Here is a 17,310-nt window from a genome sequence, read left to right as displayed (position 1 = left end):
TATACATGTGGACATGGACCAATTAGCCAGTGGTTATCCCACGTGACATATATGGCGTCCTGGGCTAACATAATCCCAGTCCTAAACGGCACGATAAGCAAAGATCTCCGCATTGAATGGCTTCTTGCATAAGCCACGATGAACGGTGCAAAGATAAGAGCGTACCGAAAAGCATATAGGTGATAGGTCGACTACCAAAGACATCTTTCCGTCCCGGCAGTGCTTCCGTGCTCCTTATCCATTCAGTCGCGCCCCCGATACCCGCCGCAAGCGCTGATTCGTATACTGCAAGCTTGCCTCTTCCTCTAGCATAGGCTTTTCACGCCCCCACCAAAATACGCTATGAAGTCTATTCGAGTCAACTCAGACTGGCCTCGCCTAAATTTTGAAAGCATGCTTTCCGGAAGCTGGATGGAAGGGAGACTCCAAGGGAACGATCGTCGTTATCACATTTATGCCGACGACTGGGACGAAGATGCACTTTCAATTCTTCTCAGTGTACTACATCTTCGTAACAGCTACATACCCCGGTCAGCGCCTCTAGCCATGCTTACAAAGATCGTCGTACTAGCCGAATACTACTGCTACTTAGAACCTGTAAAGCTTTTGACGGATTTGTGGATAAAGGATATCAAAGCACCACACCAGTCCCGGCAGAGTACTGTCGAAATCTCACGTTGTGGATGTGCATAGCTTGGGTACTGAGATTACCTAAGGAATTCGCACTGACGACAGTAGTCGCTATCAAGCAGAGTCGGCAGGATGAGTCGCCGAACTTAGGTCTTTCAATTACACGCTTCGTGGGCAGGTCTCGAGCCAGTTGCTAACACCTGGCTAACCTACTCTATATACCGGATCGATCAAGCCCACATCGAAGCAATCGGCAACGTTATCTCGCAACTACACGATCTCCTCGATGAATATTGTCAGAGGGACTATCACTGTCCAAGCGGCATCAACTCGTTCGAGAGTGGCTCTATACTCTACGGCGCCCTTGCAAAGGGAATGGAATGGTCGGGTTTGCTAGCGCCGTATCCAGTAGCACCATTCTTCGGAATGAGTTTTGGAGAGCTGTGCTCGAACGTCTACAACATGAAGTCGCCAGTATGGAGTAATTCCGGATACAAGCGAGATTACAAACACCCATGCAATCTGAAGGATAAGATAGCGAAAATCGTTGACGAGGCTAATAACGAGGTCACCGGGCTAGAATTGAGGGCTTTCGACCGTGATCAAGTGGCACTCCTAAGTTCTGAGGGATGCCCCAGCCTATCGACCAACGAACCACCTTCCCACCAGAGATCAGACATGTGAAACATTTCACAGAGGCAGCCTATGATCTTAGTATGTCAAGGTGAGGCGATTTTGTCGATGCGAAGAAATAAAGCGACGCGGATGAGAGCAATAATTTGATAGATCTGTACTATCCCTTTTCAGGATTTCTTTCGCGGCTTCGGATAGTGTACCTACATGGCGCCCCGAGATCTGTCCGGGAATCGATCACATATCCAGTTCCAAGACTTGCCTTGCTTTCCCCAATTGCGCAATCTGTTGTCGTCCTTCTCTGACCAGCGGATGAGTCCTAGAGCTCGAGAGCTTCTTAACGACATCGCTTAGATATTCTTCGTCATTTTTGCCCTTCTTATCATAATCTTCATATGCACTTTGGTCGTCGTCGTCGACGACAGCATCGCGAGGCCGTCCATAATCCCGTGGAGATGCAGTGTCTGCCCTGTTCAGTGGCAAGCTAGATGGAGCTAGCAGTGGCTGGCCTATCCCGCATCCGGAGCACCACTGAGCAAATATGTCAAACTCGTAAGAAACCACGTGTCAGATGTGAGCGGCTTGATCGTGATATCCTCAAGCTTTGTTGGATCGCCCACAATACTCTTCAAGAGGGTGACTGCATGGCTGGTAGATATCATTCCCGGGCCACTATAAGCACGGAAGATAGCTATCAAAAACGACACATAGGCCGAGAGCGAGTGGAATGCTATGTCTAATAGATGCCACTGTATCTGTCCAGGTGATACACCCTTTGCAGACAACCTCGTTTTCCGATTCGCATGCAGTGGAGCGGGAGTGGACGACGGATTCTTAGCGTTTAAACGTGAACACCAAACGCTGCCTTGATTGCTTCCCATAGGCTTCCGTCCCTTTCGAAGATGGCGGCCCCACTCACCGCTCCCTTCGCTGCTTTCGGCACTGCTGTCCTTACCGCAGCACATCTTAGTATCACAGACGCTAGACTGCGCTGCTGAAGCAAGTCTAGCATCTGAGACATGATTGGAGACTGCCTTCTCCTGGGGTAGAGATAGATTTTGTCGCCTTGCAGAGGGTTTGGTGCAAGTAGTGCTCGGCTTTAACGTTGTGTTCGGTTCTCGACTTTGCCGCTTGTGACTTGCGTTGTTGGCTGGTGGAGAGCGTTTCCGCTTGCGGGTCAGCGACGTTGTGTGTTTGCCGTTGTGGTCGTCGTCATCAGTATCGCTTCCGCTGCTGCTACCGCTGCTCGTACTTTCGATGGTAGGAAGTCTAACTTGGTACTGTTAGATAGAAGGAATAGACTTGCAATAGCGGATGCTCATCTTCCGACTTCACCTTGTTTCCGTCGGGCGCTGATGTGCGGTGGCTTTCATATGTATGCAGCGGAAGGCCTCTTCCGTCAACTGTTCGATGTTCGTTATCGACGGGCTAGTCGGCGGCGTTGATGGTAGTCGCCCATGCGGGGGCTTATTGGCTTGAATCTTCGCTCTATTAACCGTTTCTAAGTTAATTGTGTCGGTCGTGCCGGTAGGGACCTCCGTATCACGATACTCCGGGGTCGAAGTACTGGGGGACTCAAGCCGATCGCCCATGTGCAAACCTGGATCTTCTTCGTACAGGTCGCCCGAGTCGGCCTCAGAGTCCGACTAACTATCATTGATAATGACCGCATTTCCTACGCATAGTCAGAAAATGCATGCGTGAGCTACTATCACGACCGGGCTAGGGCATTTATCTTAACTACTTCTCTTATAAGGGGCCGGCTAACGTGAAGCCTTATCCCCTGTGTCTTCTTGAGAGGCTGGCATTGAGACACCTTCCCGTTCGTTCGTGGGGTCATCATTGCCAACATCGCCATTTTCTCCTCTTCTGCCGCTAACCTCGTAGTTAGCTTCGTTGTCGGCTGCGTCCCTGTTAGTCGTCAGACAACGCCAGAGCAAACACCAACATTCCGTCGGCGATAGGGATGCCTACCTAAGCACGCCAAATCGGCAAGTTCGACTTCATCAGATGTAGGTATAGGATCTTCTTCATTCTCCTGTTCAGCGTTCGACCCCGTTCCATCTTCGCCAAACCGGATCTTGGGGGAAGTACGCTGTGAGGGTCGTTTTGGCTTCGGGCGCCCATCATAATGTATAATTTGAAGCGGATGATGCGACTGAGGTACGCAACAAGTATCTAAAAACATTGCCATTGCTGCTGTCGTAGCTCGAAGGATTGCTGGTAGTGTAGGGAGAGAGGAGATGCAGAGACTTTAAGCAGACGAAAACTCCACGCTCAAGCTCACACAGCCGCTGAATATTAGTGATGATGCAGCCTTCGCACAAACCCCTTCGCTGTCGGACAAAAACGTGCTTAGTGTTGTATAAAAGACATTGTAAAAAGCTACAGCGTGTGATAAGGTAATTATTACACCTTATTTAACAGCCTAAAGCGCAAGCTGTACTCTAGCTTCTTTTAAAGGTCCTAATTAGTGTTATTCTTAAGGCATTGTAATGTTAGGATAGTTTTAGTAGGATTCTAGCAGAGTAGCCGGCACACCCATGAGGTACGTTATTTGAGATGATTCTGCTGTGTCTTGCTGAGGAGGGAGTTTAACACGCTCAGGACGGGGTGGGTGGCGGTGGAGACGAGGTTGAGTTGAGATACATCAGCTAGACTTCAACACAGGCAAATTTGCAAGTGGCTACTTTGAACATGCTCAAACTCTTAAACCGCAGATAGATCTCGCGACATGTCCCTGTTTAACTCCGATGCGGGCATGATATATGTCTATGTGTACATCGCAGACTCCTTTGAAAGAACACCAACATATTGCACCTCCTTCAAGTTTCGTAGACGCGCCTTTCACACCTTAGCCAACCAACGAGAAATCCTTCACCGAAGCTCTCCAAGTCATTGCGCTTTCCAAGCTAGAAGATACATCAAGCAACACCCGGGACAGAATTTCAACTTGCGCTGGGGGTTTCAGTGAGACGACTCACTACTGGGATACATTACGGACAAGATATGGTGTGTATGTCCAAGAACGGTAGAAGCGCTATCGAATAATGGAAACTGGGCAGATATAGCTGCGCAATACTCCTCATCTACATGCTCCTAAAAATTCCCCTTCCCCCCTCTTATTGCTCAGATTTTATCTTCCACATCAGCCAAGAGCTCGTTCGAAACTCTCAATCGTTAGCCAGTGTAACTTCTCCGCGTCTTGATAGATATTAGTGAAGAGAGACCCAGTGAAAGACTGTACTTGTGCAATTGTAAACGACTAGCATTCTGGAATTGATCTGCTCAGTAATACTACCTATGAACCTCTCGTCCATCAGGGAGCGGACCCCTATCCACCAAAGGAATTCCACTCTCATTTCCCGCCCTTGTAGTAACGGTTTGATAGCTTCTCTTGGTCTGCCGTAACCCCCATTCAACCGCCCATTTCCACCAGCTCGTCTGCCCCCACCCCCCTCCCCACATAACCAAAAACACTACCACCTGCGCCCCCAACCCTCCCCCAACCAGCCCGGGATATATCGTCTCAGCATTCACCTGTAGATTCGCATCCACCCCGAGTAGCACGTGCAGTGAATGATTGACAACGCCATTCACGCCATTAGACCAGCACCAGCAGCTATTGAATGCTCCGGCGTAGATAATAGCAACAATCAGCAGAGCGCCGCAGCCGATCAGAAAGTCCTTCGCACCAACAACGAGGAGTTGGAACTTTCCCGTCGCGATGCGGAGTTTCTGAAGGAGAAGGGTGATAAGGAAGGAGAAGAGCCACATGCAACTGATGGAGATTTCAGCGATGGACCGACACCCGAAGCCGATGGTGGGGGTGTTGTAACTGATGGCTATGGCCACGCACATGGAGATGAGGATGGGGATGATGGACAGCAGAAGCATGGAGACTGGGGAGGGGTAGTAGGGGAAGGGATGGGAAATGAACGGCTTGCAGGGGCGGTAGACGTAGATAGCCCCGGACCAGGGTGAAGCATCTTGGACGCTGTGGGTTGTTCTGGCCATGGTGGTGATGTGCGAGTGAAACTGAGCCGGTAAGAGTGAGGTGTCTGTGAACTTGGGGTGGCGGAGATGTCGGGTGAAGCGTTTGATTGCTCGAATGCAGGCATCTGACGTCGTGAAGCGGGCGGCGGAGGTGGAGAGCAGGATGGCAGGGAGTAGCCAACAGTAGAGCATTGCGAGGGCGACCCGGTTCCCTGGTCTTGACGCGAATTGTGTTGTACTGCTCGATGCTTTGATAAATGCTGTGGCGACGGTGCTGAGGTATATGAGGATAGCTAGGTATGTTCGCGCTGATTCTTTCACTGTGGTATTCCGTATGTCTGCTGCGGCCTCATTGACTGCGAAGGGGAAATCCGGTAGGTGTAGTAACGGCTCTAGGATGCGGATGGGCGTGTTGCTGGATCCTGCATTTAATGTGTCAAACGCCCAGAAGACGGCAGCAAGGTCTTGAGGTGCTACTCGTCCCGTTAAGCTGTGCTCGGTGACAGTTTTTCCAGCCCATACGTGTGCTGCGTGGCGAATGCCTAGGGTATGCTGGAGACTTAGTATACTGTCAATAGGGTCGCCGATGAAGTGTAGGATGCTGAAGGCCTTGTATTTTCCGCTGAGAGGTGGCATATGCATGTTACCGATAAGCACAAGAACGGGGATAAGCCAGCCGATCATACGATTAGAGATCTCACTGCCTGTATACCAACTGAAGCCGCCGCCGCACTTGCTCAAGCATGATCCCAATCTCACGGACAGCGTGCTCTTGGGGTCTAACAGGGCAGGTATATCGTAGAAGAAGGTCCAGTTGTCAGCCTTTAGGCTCTGATTCTGGATTTCATTGCGGATCGTGGCAGCGCAATCGTCGCGGTTGATGGCAGAGGCAACGATAACGAGCAAGGCGAGGGTAACAGTGATATGTGACTGAATGGTCATCGGCGGAAGTTCAGTTTAGGGACGTGTGCTTTGGTGTAAGGCAGCATCTATGCCGCATAGTGATATAGGGACGTTGATGGCGTGCATCACCAAGGGCTCGTCCCAGCGCTATGGTGGTGTGTCTCGTGTGCCCTTGCATGCAGACATTCACATGGTCGCGCGAGGATGGTCGCATACTGGGAGCGAACCAGGGGAAACGTGGTGCAGTGCTGCAATTCTGATTCGTGCACGCTCATTTAACCGAATTTATAGCCTGCAAGGGGACATGAGTTAAGAGTGAAATGATGATTTGTGGACGAAGGTTCTGAGGTGCTATTTTTTCTCTTGAAGGGGTTTCTTAACAGCTTTAGGCATAATCTAATAATATCTTATAATACTCATGTAACTTGAAGCATATAATAGAATTATATTTCTAAGCGCGCTAAAGGCTAATTCCAAGCTATGAGAGCCTTGTATGCAGGAAGTAGGAAGCGCAGAGAGGTGGTATAGGATATTATTGATAGGTGAATCCTTGAGGAGACTCAAGGGTTCAAGAAAGGATAAATGTGTACCAAGGCACGTGATGGGATGTCATGTGTCCGGGGCTAGGCTAAGCCCCCAGCCTTTTCACTCATGATTTGCGCTGCTGCTAGCACCAATACTACTATGAACTACCCCGGCCGTGCCTTGTATGGGCTTAAGACACCCACGACGATCGCGAGAAAGTTGACGCCAAACGGGCGCGCTCTGGTTAACCTAGTACAACTGAGTACAGGGTTCTCAAGATAACAGGCCGATATCCCGGCTCCTCCGCTGGTAGTTCTACACTGATAACTCCACAGTTAACGGGGCTACTAATCATTCGTGCGCGCTTAGATAAGCTAACTACCAGCAAACTTTGGCGAATATTAGCTGCGCACGAATAATTACGGCATTTGGTAGGGCTAGTCGGCGTATGACGACAGGACCGCCGGCGCTAGTGGAATATAACGCAATGTTTCACTACAGTACACGTCCCTAAGCATGGGACGCTTGCTTTAGTTTGTGTGGGCGCGCTAACTAATCTAATCATCCCCGCAGCACCAACCACATCTGGCCTAGCCATGGTCAGCCTTGGCACAGCCATGGTTGGGTGACCTGCTGCCTGAGTCAAATGCCCACTACTTGCAGATAAGTGCTATCATGGCTTACATTCTTAATCTTCCCAATATATCTTTCCCCACTAGGTCCAGTTTACCAACATGTTAAACCACACCACCAAACCTAATGAACAGACGGCACTAATTACTCAAACAGAGAGTGTATTGTCTGAGAGCAACATTAGCCTCATTTCGAGTACGAGTTCCAGCGACACTTTCTCTGCTTCGGTCGCGGTTAACGAAGAAGCAAGGCTGGAGCCAGGTCCAACTTCTCCTTCAACCGAAGCACTGTCTTCGTTTATCGTGCGAATTATTCCTGTTAGTCGCACGTCGGCAAGCCTTTTCTAAGTTTTGACAACAATAGGTGCCTTCATCTCTGACGCTGATGGCTCACTCTTCATTGCTGCACATCTCATCATCCTCAGAATTCAATGCTCCTCACGACTCGAGCTAGTTAATTACTAGCTTTGCTCTTGCAGCTGCATCAACTCAACCTTTAGTCAGCTTAAATGTGTCCGAATTCAAGCTTACTTTGAGTTGATAAACATTGTACTACGGAAAATTGCGCGACCTATATTGCAAAGATGCCCCGTTACTTGCGGCATATATTCTCTTTGGTCTCGGATGGTAGGAAACATATCGATGGAATCATTCTTAAATATATACTTACTGTGACCCAGTGCAATTGTGTAAGTGGATTCAGAGCCAACGTTGTTGAATTCTGAGAGCTTCGGAGGTATTGGGACTACCATGTAGCACGTCATACTAGGTCGCATCGTATCTGGATCTGGCAGTGCGGGCATGACCGCATTGCTTTCAATAATTATCACCGGTTTGTCGACCTTTTCAATGATCTCCATCACATTTCCCATACTCAAGTAATAGGATTCGTCCCTTTAAGGAGCTACTTGAAGGCAGAACATTTCAAGACAATCTGTAGCTGTGCTGTGATGCATTTAGTAATAGCTGAGCTCCACTTCGCTTCACCCGGCACCTTTTCTATGTTTCAGCCCAACTGCATAGTAACGGGTGCCCATGTTCCCCCAATGTACATCTCCCTCTATACTCTGCTGATATTGTGGCAAGATCTCATACCACTCCGCCATGTGGCGTCATGGCTTTCCTATGTAAATGCTGTTGTAAAAACTGGCCGAAGTCTTCGAGGGCTAGTTGGAGGGTGGCTTGCTGACACGGTGGGATGGAGATGGTGCGTCGGTGATTTCAGCTACTACTATTCAGATTCACCAACCTGAACTTGCTAATTCTTTGCAGGTCTTTTCTAGGACAGGCTCCCTTGGCAGCAGTTGCGATCGTCCTTGTTGGGTATACACTTCCAAACTGCAACCAGGATCCCAAAGTCGAAGAAGGACCAGAGCAAAGCAAATTTGCGAGAATCGACTTCGTAGGTGCAACGCTGGTGACTATGACTACCCTAGGCTTCCTATTACCCCTTGAGATAGGTGGTGTTAAATTACCATGGACCCACCCTATCATCCCGATTCTGTTTGGCATAGTAGCCGTGTTTGGTGTATTATTTATAGTAACCGAAGGCTAGATGGCTAAAGAACCAATTTTGCCGCTGCAGCTCTTGCAGCATCGGGACTCCGTCGTTTCATTCGTCGTCATGGCCCTCCAAACGGCTGCGCAGATGGGGGTACGTGTATGCCTTGCCCAACTGTGCGTTTGATTAATTCTTGGGTAGTTGATGTTTGCAGTTCCGCTCTACTTCTAGATCATTGCCAAAGCTTCCAACGCGGTCGCCGGTGCACACCTATTTCTTGCCGTTGCCGGAAATGCAGTGGGAGGTGTCATGTCCGGGGCCATCATTCTGAGGTCAGAGAACAAGTACTTATTGACGAAGCCTAGCTTACTAATTGAAGACTGATTCAGGACTGGGCGCTACAAATTGTTGCTTCTCTCTGCAACCCTAATCGCGACCTTCGGCTACCTCCTCATATTCCGTTGGCATGGACACACAAACTGGCTCGAATCCCTTTACATCGTCCCAGGCGGTTTCGGTACTCGGGTCGCTCAATCTGCAATATTTACCAGTATCCAAGTCGATTTCGATCCACAATACACGGCAGTTGCCACCTCGGCTCTATTTCTCTCCTCATCTGTTAGAATAGTGGCTAGATTAGCTAGTGTGGGGGCCGTGATGCAAGCGATGTTGTGGAGAGGGCTCAATCGTCGACTTGATAGGTTGGGATTTTCGAGACTCAAGAAGCTCGAAGAGGGTGATGTGATTACGTCGCAATCCGTTGTAGCTGACGAAACGTAGATTATTGAACGAGCTGTGTCGGATACTCGCTATGTTGACAATGCTAAGCCCCCTATCGCTGCAGTGATTCTAAGTGCCTATGTGGAGGCTTTGGCTTGGACCCATCGTAAAGTAAACTTCGTTTAGATTAGGAATATGCCTACTGATATATTTGATTGTAGGTGTTTCTCTGGTTTGTTCGGCCATAGCCTTCTGCTGGAGCTTCGTCCTACGACAGCACAAGTTGTGAACTGAGGAGCTGATATTACACAGTCACCGGATAAAAGTCTGTTCACATGACTTTTTGCCTAAGGAAATAGAGAATTGTTTTGAAACTTTCTTGATGCATAGAAATAACCCATCTATGCTTTATCTTAGAATAATAGTTTGCCTAGACCTAGTACTTCGTTTGATAACCCTAAGGGCTTCCTTACTGCGCTGTTCTCTTAGCATGGACTCTATAAGCTTGCGTAGGAGTGAATTAGGTATCTCCTTCTACGCGTCATTTAATGCCTTGCGGAATTGGCCTTACTCCTCCTTAAAGGTTCTAATTATTAAACTTAAGGCGAAGTTTATGGACTAGCTTTTTTAGCGCCTACTAGAGGTGCTTAAGTAGGTTCGGGTTAGGGAAATGAAGGGGCCGCTCTATAGTCTAAACCCCTATACTCTTTGAGGAACACTTGCGCTACTTAAGTCTTGTGAATAGGCGCGTTGTCCTGTAAAAAGATCTGCCTAGGTGGGTTCTAGGGCAATAGGCCTTTGCGTAGAGCCTTAAGGTAGCTTTTAGTATTGTACCTGTTCTTAGCACTCTTAGGGTCCCTCTCTATGATAACTAATTCACTATGGCTAACCTGTAAGGCCTATATACTATTCTATTCGCAAATCAACTGTTGGTTGATTATTCGCACCTTTTTGGTTGTAATGGCGGAGTGGTGCAGAGCCCTGTCCTTACATAGCCCTACTAGCTATATTCACCTAGATCACAACTTGTAATACCTAGCTCTTCCTCTCTAACTTAACTTTCTTCTAAATTATCTGTAGAGCATATCTATTTTTATTGTACTAAAGACACTACTCTGCTTTAGCACCTGTCCCTAATCTAATAGAGTATTTATGTAAGAACTGAATTGCCTGTAACGGGCGGCCAGATCCATTGGATCATCGGTACGACAATGTGCACAACGGGTCAGCCAAAAGGTATGCACAAGTTGAATTAGCGAGGATTCAGTTTGCATAGTCAATATTTATGAGCGAGATGTGATGTCCCTCGGATGTCGGGTCCCATCGAGATTTTTAATCTGGTCCACTTGCGGGCCCTCATGGGTCCAACCCGTCACATTGTCCTTCTCTTCTAATTAAAATAACCATACTTATAAGAGAACCTTAGTCTTGCAGCAATTACTTTTAAGCACTGCTTATAGCAGTAGTTTGTAAGACCTTTCTACTTAAAGATGCAGTAAATAGTTCTTAAAGAGGTACTATTAGTTTAGAAGATCTGTGTCTTCTATAAGCTAGTAGTACTGTATTTCCAGGAATTTTAAGCCTGACAAATAAGCATAGAAAGCCTAAAACAAGGCAGTAACCTAAGTGTGTAGTGTTTTTGCTATCTCTTAATTAGAGTTGCAATACGCTGTTATGTGTAGCTAAACTTAGCAGTAATATCCTCCTACATTACGCTTATATTAGACTTTGCTAATATAGCTAAGCGCTGCGCAGAAGTAAAGATATGCTTTCCCCTTAAATATCTACTAATTTCCTGGCTACAAGAGTGTCTCATGGTTAAATAGTGGGGTTTAAACCAGGTGGTTAGTTTTACATGACGCGATTTTAGTGCGGGGCACAGTTTAGGTTAACAGGCTTTTGTCCTAGTGTATATATGTATTGGGACTGATAAAGCGCAGGATGCCGTTGCGAGAAGATTACTACTGAATAAAACGGCCAGAGTCTATGTGGCCCATTAATCAGTTGCGAAGCCCTGTTCTACAAAGCATTCCCCAGCTGAGATTAAGTACAAGTGCATAACTTTAATTCCCTCACACTCATTCTGCTCACTCGCGCTGATTCACCTCGTCGTCACTTTGAGTCAGTCTGCTTCATCACCCCGCTCCTGCAACGCTTGCAATCGTTTTTCAATTACGGTCTCTCGCGCGTCTATCCTAGCCCCTCTCTCGTTCATGTCCGTGTTTGCGCGCGTGTGTTCCAAGCGTTGCTCTTCCACATCTCGCTGAAGTTGCTGTTCCCTCTGTCGGAGTTGCTGCTCGCGCTGTTGGAGATGCTGCTCACTCTGTTGGAGTTGTTGCTCACGTTGTTGGAGCCCCTGTTGGCGTTGGTCCATGGCCTGTTCACGTTGTTGGACCATTTGCTGGAACTCCTGAACCCGAGTAGGGTGGGTGAAAGGAGAGAGCTGCCAAGGCTCAAGTCTGTACCGCGAGGATCGGGGCGGTTGGCTGCCACTGGGATTTTGGACAGGGCGAGTGCGACCTTCGATACCAATAAATATGGAGGGATATGAAGGGAAGGGAGGGTTGGTGTGAAATGGGAGAAGTTGAGGTGGTCTGCGCCTTCCCGTAAGGTGTGGAGCAGGTGACGTCGGCTCTCCTGGTATGCGTCTGTTTGGCGGTGAAAGTCCTGAGAGTCCGTTATCGGTCGGACCATAAGAGGGGCTGGCTCGCCTCGGCCTGGAGTTCAAGGAATTGAAGGCCCCTGGGCGCTGAATTGGAACTTCACTAGAACATTGCTCGCTAGATCTGTCGTCATCATGACCAGAACCACCGTCCGGATGAGGCGTTACAGGTAGGCGTGGAGATGAGGATTGGGAAGGTGGTTGTTCATTAGGAATTCCCAATTGCCTCATATTATCGCTTGATGCTGAGGCTCCGTTGTTTGCCACTGAGTTTGGGGCAGGCACCGTTGGTACCAACTGACGGCCTCGGCGTTGCGTTCTGTGCGAACGACGCCTGAGCACCCCGAGGAGGTTTTCTTGATGAATATCAGGAATCGGGTCACCTTCAGTGTAGCTGTCGGTTTCGAATGGCAGTTGCTGTCGCCGAGTTGTCGATCGATTCGATACACGCACACTCGGTAACTCTAGTAAGCGGCCAAAAGGTTCAAAGGGATTCCTTCCTGCTTGATCCAGTCCAACAACATCTCGTGGTGGCTGTCGGCGTGGCCGCTCAGCTAGCGGGCTCATTGATCTGAAACCCAGACCTGGAAAGGCTTGCCCGACAAGGTGCGGCGCTCCTGGAGAGTCTTGGTGTAAGTGACGTGACTCCGTGTCAAAGTGGAGGTTCTGCTACATACCGCCTAAGCGGAGATACCGCTGCAGTTCCCGTTCCAGCCTCTCAATCTCTTCGGGACACTCGGAGAGAAACCAAACGGTACGGCACAATGGGCAGAGATTCATGCAAAGCAGATCGCGGCGGTGGGAGAACATATCGTTAAGACAGAGCAAGCAGAAAACGTGGTTGCATTCAGGTAGGGATATACGGGTGGCTTTATGCGGGCCGCTGTCGTACTCTTCGGTGCAAATCGAGCATTCTGATGGAATCTCAGGGTCGGAAGAGGTTTCTGCTCTAACGCTGTTCGCTCGAAAGTCTGCATAGGACGGGGTTTGTCGGTTCCCCGCCATATTGCAGTGTTAGCGAAAGTGGATAAGGTATGACCAAGCAAAAATATATGCAAAGAACAAATACGGTGTTTGTTGTTGGGAGAGTGCTTCGTTGTGTTGCTTAGACTTTAGTGCTGCGCTTGGTCCTTGCTCGTGTGACACGCGCTCTTTCACTATTTGGAGCTTGGTAGTGCCGTGGCTACACTCCACTTCATCATCATAGTCGCCAGAACTTCTAATTTGCAGCACCTGAATAGGCAAGACTTTTGAGTTGTTCATATGTATGTAGCACCATGAGGTTCGCATGAATTCCCAAATCACAAACATACCTAGAATATACCGAATTTCCAAGCTAAACCATTATGGAAGTGACGAAGGTCTTCTCCTCTCTTCCTCAAGTCCCAGGGTCACATAAACCTACGGAAATCCTTTCACTAGCATATTCAAACTAGAAAAAACAGAAAACTCTTTAATTCGCGACAACTAATGGGCTTCCAAAATTGAGACGAGTCTGCACGACATTGTCGTTCGATCCGAAAGCAAGCAGGCGACCCTTCAATTTGGGGCCACTGGCCATCAGGAACATCTGAAGAATTGGAAAGATTCTGGTTGCCAGAGGGGTGAGTGAGGAGCAAGTGAAGGAGCCCCGATCGTCGCTGCACTAGGAGAAGGAGGAAGGCGAAGAGAAACAGTTGGAGGTGCAGGAGCTTAAGGAACAAGTCGCCAGGTTGTAAAGCGAGAAAGAAGGGTTGAAGAAGGACTTGAAGGCTGAGCAGAAAGTTGTGGAGAAATTTAGGACAGTCGGTGGCAAGTTTGACATTGTTTTGGAAGAATCGACAACTAATTCAAGGATACGGCGACGAATCGATACGCTGGCATTCCTGAAGACAAAATCAAACGCGATCTAAATATTATCCAAGGAGGTGGTGGTACTGAAAGCGCGTGTTCGGGATTGTCGTCAGCGCCACCGTCTAGGGGCGAGATTTGAATGGAAGAATGGATAATTGGTTTATTTGTGAATTGAAGAGCCATCACCGTTTTCGCATGGATTGGAACTAAGTGTAGCAGTCTGGAGGCATCCATAATACAACAAGCCCGCCTCGTTGTCGGCGCTGGGGCGAATTGGGAGGCCGAAATCCTACAACTAAGGGACTACTTGTATACAAGTATTTCTTTAGAGACCCAGTGCTAATATATACGTTAGCTCTACTTTAGCCTTCGTCACGCGCCCTAACGAGACTATGAATTAGACATGGTATATAACTTCGGCACTCTGCACACGAACTCGCTCACGCAATCAAGTTCCAACTGTTGCTAACGAGGCTACAAAATGGAATGGCCAGGTATCACGGTAAGAATAATTTCGCGGTCCCGTCACGGTGGATTAGGGGAAAGCGCCTTACATGGTAATAAGCAGTTGTAGACTGCACTATGTACGTACTTTTACTTTGATTTATCTCGACGTCCTCTTGAGCTATAGCTAATCTCTATCCAGTGGTTTCTCAATTTGAACTGATAGAAAACCTAATCTAGATTGCAAGCTAATTTTGCAAGAACTCACAGCTATGGAGAGCCTTGTCCCTACCTTCGTTCATTCAATTCATCAACTCTTGAGGATGTCCCTTCCCCGCAAGATATCGTTTCCCTACAACTATTATCTCACAATCGGAAATCTAATCCCGGCGAACCGATTTCCAGAGCGGCCCCATCACTTCTCCACCTCCGCTTCCTCCTCGATACCCATTTCCCCTAACCCCTGCGGACACTTAACAGCCTCGTCAATATCAACAAACGTAATAAAACCCTCCACCCCGGTCAAAATCTTGATATTGAAGATTGGTGACAAGACATCCACATCGCCATCCCTATTCTCGAAAGCCTCTACCATTTCCCCCCGTGGTAGATTCAAACCGCAATCTCTCGCCCCACCCTCTCTATGAGCCTTCTCAAATCCCTAAAAGTGCGGGAATGCCTCAGGTCCGACGAAAGTGGGTTCTAACTCCCATCCCTTTCTCCAAGAACGCGGGAACTGGTCCGGGATAAGTGTCCAGAGTCACCATGGCCCGAGCCCTCAAATACTACTCAGCGCTTTGATGAATTTAACTTGAATCGTCCACAGCTTAGCGTGCAAAGGAGCAAATCTAAGAAGCCATTTAGGATTTTTCAGCACAACCCTCTCAAAATAAACAATCAGCTTATTCAATCTCTTCCTGGCAGTTACTAGGACGTCGTTGATATCCTCAAAGGTCTAAATTACGGCGGACAAGTCCTGGGAACTGTAGAGATCCTCCAACATGGCTTGGGCAGACTGATTTGGGGCAGTGATATATCATGTTGCGTGAGGGAGGTGTTCGAAAGGGACTGTGCTCGATGAGAGAATATCAATACTCTAAGTCGATCGGAAGTGGGCGCAGTAATTTGTGAGGATGGGTTGCATCCAAACGGCTTGTAGTGTTGTAGTGTGTGCAGACTGTCGCATCAAAGACAAATGTCTTTACACAAAGCTATCTCCCAGACGACTCGGAGCTGCAAACACTTGAAGGGGGTCTCACACCAAAAATCTCTTCCTCTAAGTCCTTCCCACTCAGCACGACCCTCTGGCACCAGGAACACCAGCTTCTTAGCTTGCCTTGTACCTCTCGAGGAAGGTACTGAATGGACCTATCTCTCTCATCCTCATATACTTTGACACAGTTGCCGACGCGTACTTGCTTCTTTGCCTTCATCTTGACAACGCCGCCGACACCCTCAATCTCTTGGGCGTGGTAGCTAGTTCCTTTCCATCTCCCATCTTCAGAGGTTTTGCTCTCTATCATGGCTAGCGTTTCCGCGTCGCAATCCATCTCATGCTCCACTGTCTTAGCTGCAAGACACTCCGGACCTCGGCCGCAATTGACGCCCTCATTGCCTTCACCAGCACCAGTGCCAACACCACCGAGATAGTGGCTATAACGAGTTCGCCATGTCCACGCCCGAATGTACATGGTGTCAGCACTCCTGAGATTCTGGCCGCAAGGCTGGCATAGCCAAACCATAGTGTCACAGCAACATGGTGCTCGATCGAAGGCGGAGGCTGTAAATGCTGGTGTGGGTTGGTCGTCGAAGAGCGTCGGGGCTGGTCTTGGAGATAGTGGGGGAGAACTCGAAGACATAGTGCGAATACGCTTTGGGGCGGTCAGAAGGTGCAACGGAGCTTTAGTGCAGGTACGGCAGAGCCGGCGGTGACGGACGCGAAGGGTGGGCGTCGGGGGAGGCTTGATGGTGCAGTTCTGCCTTCATTCTCAGCACTGAAATTCCATGTGTATGGCGTCCAGACTGACCCGACAAACCACGGTACCGCAACGCTGGCACTCGCCCACCATATCCCGGGCACATTTGCCAACCCTTCCGCTGGTCAATTGCCTCGGGAGCTGCGTCTCCTGCTCCCAAGTCTCTAGAGACTGCCTTAGTCCCTGCACGAGGCGTATGCCGACGCCAGGGTCTTCATTGGCGCAATGCAGCGTGTGTTTGATAAGTTGGTCGCGGTATTCGAGTAAGTTCGCGCGGAACTGCCTACATGTTCTGGAGAGGTCGTGCAGGGTATTGAGATCGAGCTGGCTCGCAAGTTGTCTAACAATACTGCAACGTTAATTTCGTTAGCATCGCCGTCTTCGCGCGGATCCAGTCCTTGCTATGGTTCAGGCTCACGGATAACAGCTCAGGGCGGCTGAAAATCCATTGATGTTGGGATTGGGCCTGTTGGCCTCTGCCCCGGGATACTGCGTCGTGTCTCTGCTTATTGTCGCAAGACTGTGATGCAGTGGCTTGACCGAGGGGAAGCCAGAGGCATTGGAGGCATGTGCAGACGAGTCGTCACCCAAGTCAACTATGACCACCATTATGGAAGGCAGGGGCACAGACAGGCCACATTGAAGTCAGATCGAGGCTTGAAGTGAGCGGAAGGAAAGGTTCGAGTGTGGGAGGGAGCGAAGGTGGACAGTGATGTCGATTGAGGTGGCTTTGCGCCGTGGCGGGGTACTAAATTTTATCAGCCGACGCACGGTCTCGCCTGACGCACGGAATTTGCCGTACAGCGGCACCGCGACTTAAAGCTCTAGGGCAACATATAAATAGAATATAGGCCT

General features: G+C 49.0%; 9 protein-coding genes across 9 annotated transcripts; 5 read left to right on the top strand and 4 right to left on the bottom strand.

Annotated features, from left to right (window-relative positions):
- Positions 1–229: 229 nt before the first annotated feature.
- Positions 230–1,314, top strand: BDR25DRAFT_340167 (uncharacterized protein; the record flags this gene model as incomplete). The annotated part of the gene is made up of 2 exons (XM_033693477.1): positions 230–658; positions 866–1,314. The coding sequence occupies exons 1-2, from the start codon at positions 343–345 to the stop codon at positions 1,312–1,314; spliced, it is 765 nt and encodes a 254-aa protein (XP_033552245.1). The 5' UTR covers positions 230–342.
- A 186-nt stretch (positions 1,315–1,500) lies between these two features.
- On the bottom strand, positions 1,501–3,457 carry BDR25DRAFT_310783 (uncharacterized protein; the record flags this gene model as incomplete). Its single annotated transcript, XM_033691182.1, has 6 exons — positions 1,501–1,794; positions 1,884–2,532; positions 2,599–2,863; positions 2,915–2,938; positions 3,032–3,166; positions 3,238–3,457. 6 exons carry the CDS (start codon positions 3,455–3,457, stop codon positions 1,501–1,503), a joined length of 1,587 nt encoding a protein of 528 aa, XP_033552244.1.
- A 1,556-nt stretch (positions 3,458–5,013) lies between these two features.
- On the bottom strand, positions 5,014–6,030 carry BDR25DRAFT_155634 (uncharacterized protein; the record flags this gene model as incomplete). Its single annotated transcript, XM_033683963.1, has 1 exon — positions 5,014–6,030. A coding segment is annotated over one exon (1,017 nt), but the record flags the coding sequence as incomplete, so codon positions are not given.
- Positions 6,031–6,250: 220 nt separating this feature from the next.
- Positions 6,251–7,699, top strand: BDR25DRAFT_350778 (uncharacterized protein; the record flags this gene model as incomplete). Its single annotated transcript, XM_033694760.1, has 11 exons — positions 6,251–6,328; positions 6,366–6,402; positions 6,472–6,492; positions 6,666–6,760; positions 6,790–6,869; positions 6,903–6,930; positions 7,001–7,044; positions 7,093–7,193; positions 7,261–7,307; positions 7,413–7,622; positions 7,658–7,699. The coding sequence occupies 11 exons, from the start codon at positions 6,251–6,253 to the stop codon at positions 7,697–7,699; spliced, it is 783 nt and encodes a 260-aa protein (XP_033552242.1).
- Positions 7,700–7,903: 204 nt separating this feature from the next.
- On the top strand, positions 7,904–9,726 carry BDR25DRAFT_322617 (MFS general substrate transporter; the record flags this gene model as incomplete). The annotated part of the gene is made up of 8 exons (XM_033692047.1): positions 7,904–8,008; positions 8,076–8,151; positions 8,406–8,526; positions 8,592–8,845; positions 8,885–8,973; positions 9,052–9,152; positions 9,210–9,561; positions 9,601–9,726. 8 exons carry the CDS (start codon positions 7,904–7,906, stop codon positions 9,724–9,726), a joined length of 1,224 nt encoding a protein of 407 aa, XP_033552241.1.
- Positions 9,727–10,404: 678 nt separating this feature from the next.
- On the top strand, positions 10,405–10,938 carry BDR25DRAFT_350775 (uncharacterized protein; the record flags this gene model as incomplete). Its single annotated transcript, XM_033694759.1, has 4 exons — positions 10,405–10,508; positions 10,728–10,776; positions 10,817–10,836; positions 10,869–10,938. 4 exons carry the CDS (start codon positions 10,405–10,407, stop codon positions 10,936–10,938), a joined length of 243 nt encoding a protein of 80 aa, XP_033552240.1.
- A 468-nt stretch (positions 10,939–11,406) lies between these two features.
- BDR25DRAFT_350774 (uncharacterized protein) lies at positions 11,407–13,513 on the bottom strand (the record flags this gene model as incomplete). The annotated part of the gene is made up of 8 exons (XM_033694758.1): positions 11,407–11,554; positions 11,632–11,667; positions 11,694–12,619; positions 12,656–12,736; positions 12,787–12,847; positions 12,876–13,116; positions 13,157–13,293; positions 13,347–13,513. The coding sequence occupies 8 exons, from the start codon at positions 13,511–13,513 to the stop codon at positions 11,407–11,409; spliced, it is 1,797 nt and encodes a 598-aa protein (XP_033552239.1).
- Positions 13,514–13,548: 35 nt separating this feature from the next.
- Positions 13,549–15,229, top strand: BDR25DRAFT_350773 (uncharacterized protein; the record flags this gene model as incomplete). The annotated part of the gene is made up of 10 exons (XM_033694757.1): positions 13,549–13,592; positions 13,697–13,810; positions 13,852–13,884; positions 13,923–14,007; positions 14,037–14,155; positions 14,213–14,352; positions 14,425–14,487; positions 14,530–14,605; positions 14,706–15,025; positions 15,090–15,229. 10 exons carry the CDS (start codon positions 13,549–13,551, stop codon positions 15,227–15,229), a joined length of 1,134 nt encoding a protein of 377 aa, XP_033552238.1.
- A 179-nt stretch (positions 15,230–15,408) lies between these two features.
- On the bottom strand, positions 15,409–17,170 carry BDR25DRAFT_102316 (uncharacterized protein). Its single transcript, XM_033683462.1, has 3 exons — positions 16,874–17,170; positions 16,507–16,804; positions 15,409–16,455 (listed from the first exon to the last, which is right to left on the bottom strand). Exons 1-3 carry the CDS (start codon positions 17,062–17,064, stop codon positions 15,691–15,693), a joined length of 1,254 nt encoding a protein of 417 aa, XP_033552237.1. The 5' UTR covers positions 17,065–17,170; the 3' UTR covers positions 15,409–15,690.
- Between the last annotated feature and the right edge of the window lie 140 nt (positions 17,171–17,310).

Source organism: Lindgomyces ingoldianus (assembly GCF_010093535.1).
Source record: "Lindgomyces ingoldianus strain ATCC 200398 unplaced genomic scaffold BDR25scaffold_5, whole genome shotgun sequence".
NCBI classification, from domain to species: Eukaryota; Fungi; Ascomycota; class Dothideomycetes; order Pleosporales; family Lindgomycetaceae; genus Lindgomyces; species Lindgomyces ingoldianus.
Note: the sequence above shows the minus strand (reverse complement) of the source record. Positions and strands in the feature narration are given on the sequence as shown.

Excerpts from the sequence above, each read along its gene's own strand:
- BDR25DRAFT_102316 (XM_033683462.1), bottom strand. The coding sequence starts at position 17,064 with ATGGTGGTCATAGTTGACTTGGGTGACGACTCGTCTGCACATGCCTCC. Across the intron at positions 16,805-16,873 it reads GCCGCCCTGAGCTGTTATCC|TATTGTTAGACAACTTGCGA; the intron begins GTGAGCCTGAAC and ends TTAACGTTGCAG. Across the intron at positions 16,456-16,506 it reads GCGGTACCGTGGTTTGTCGG|AACTGCACCATCAAGCCTCC; the intron begins GTCAGTCTGGAC and ends GAATGAAGGCAG.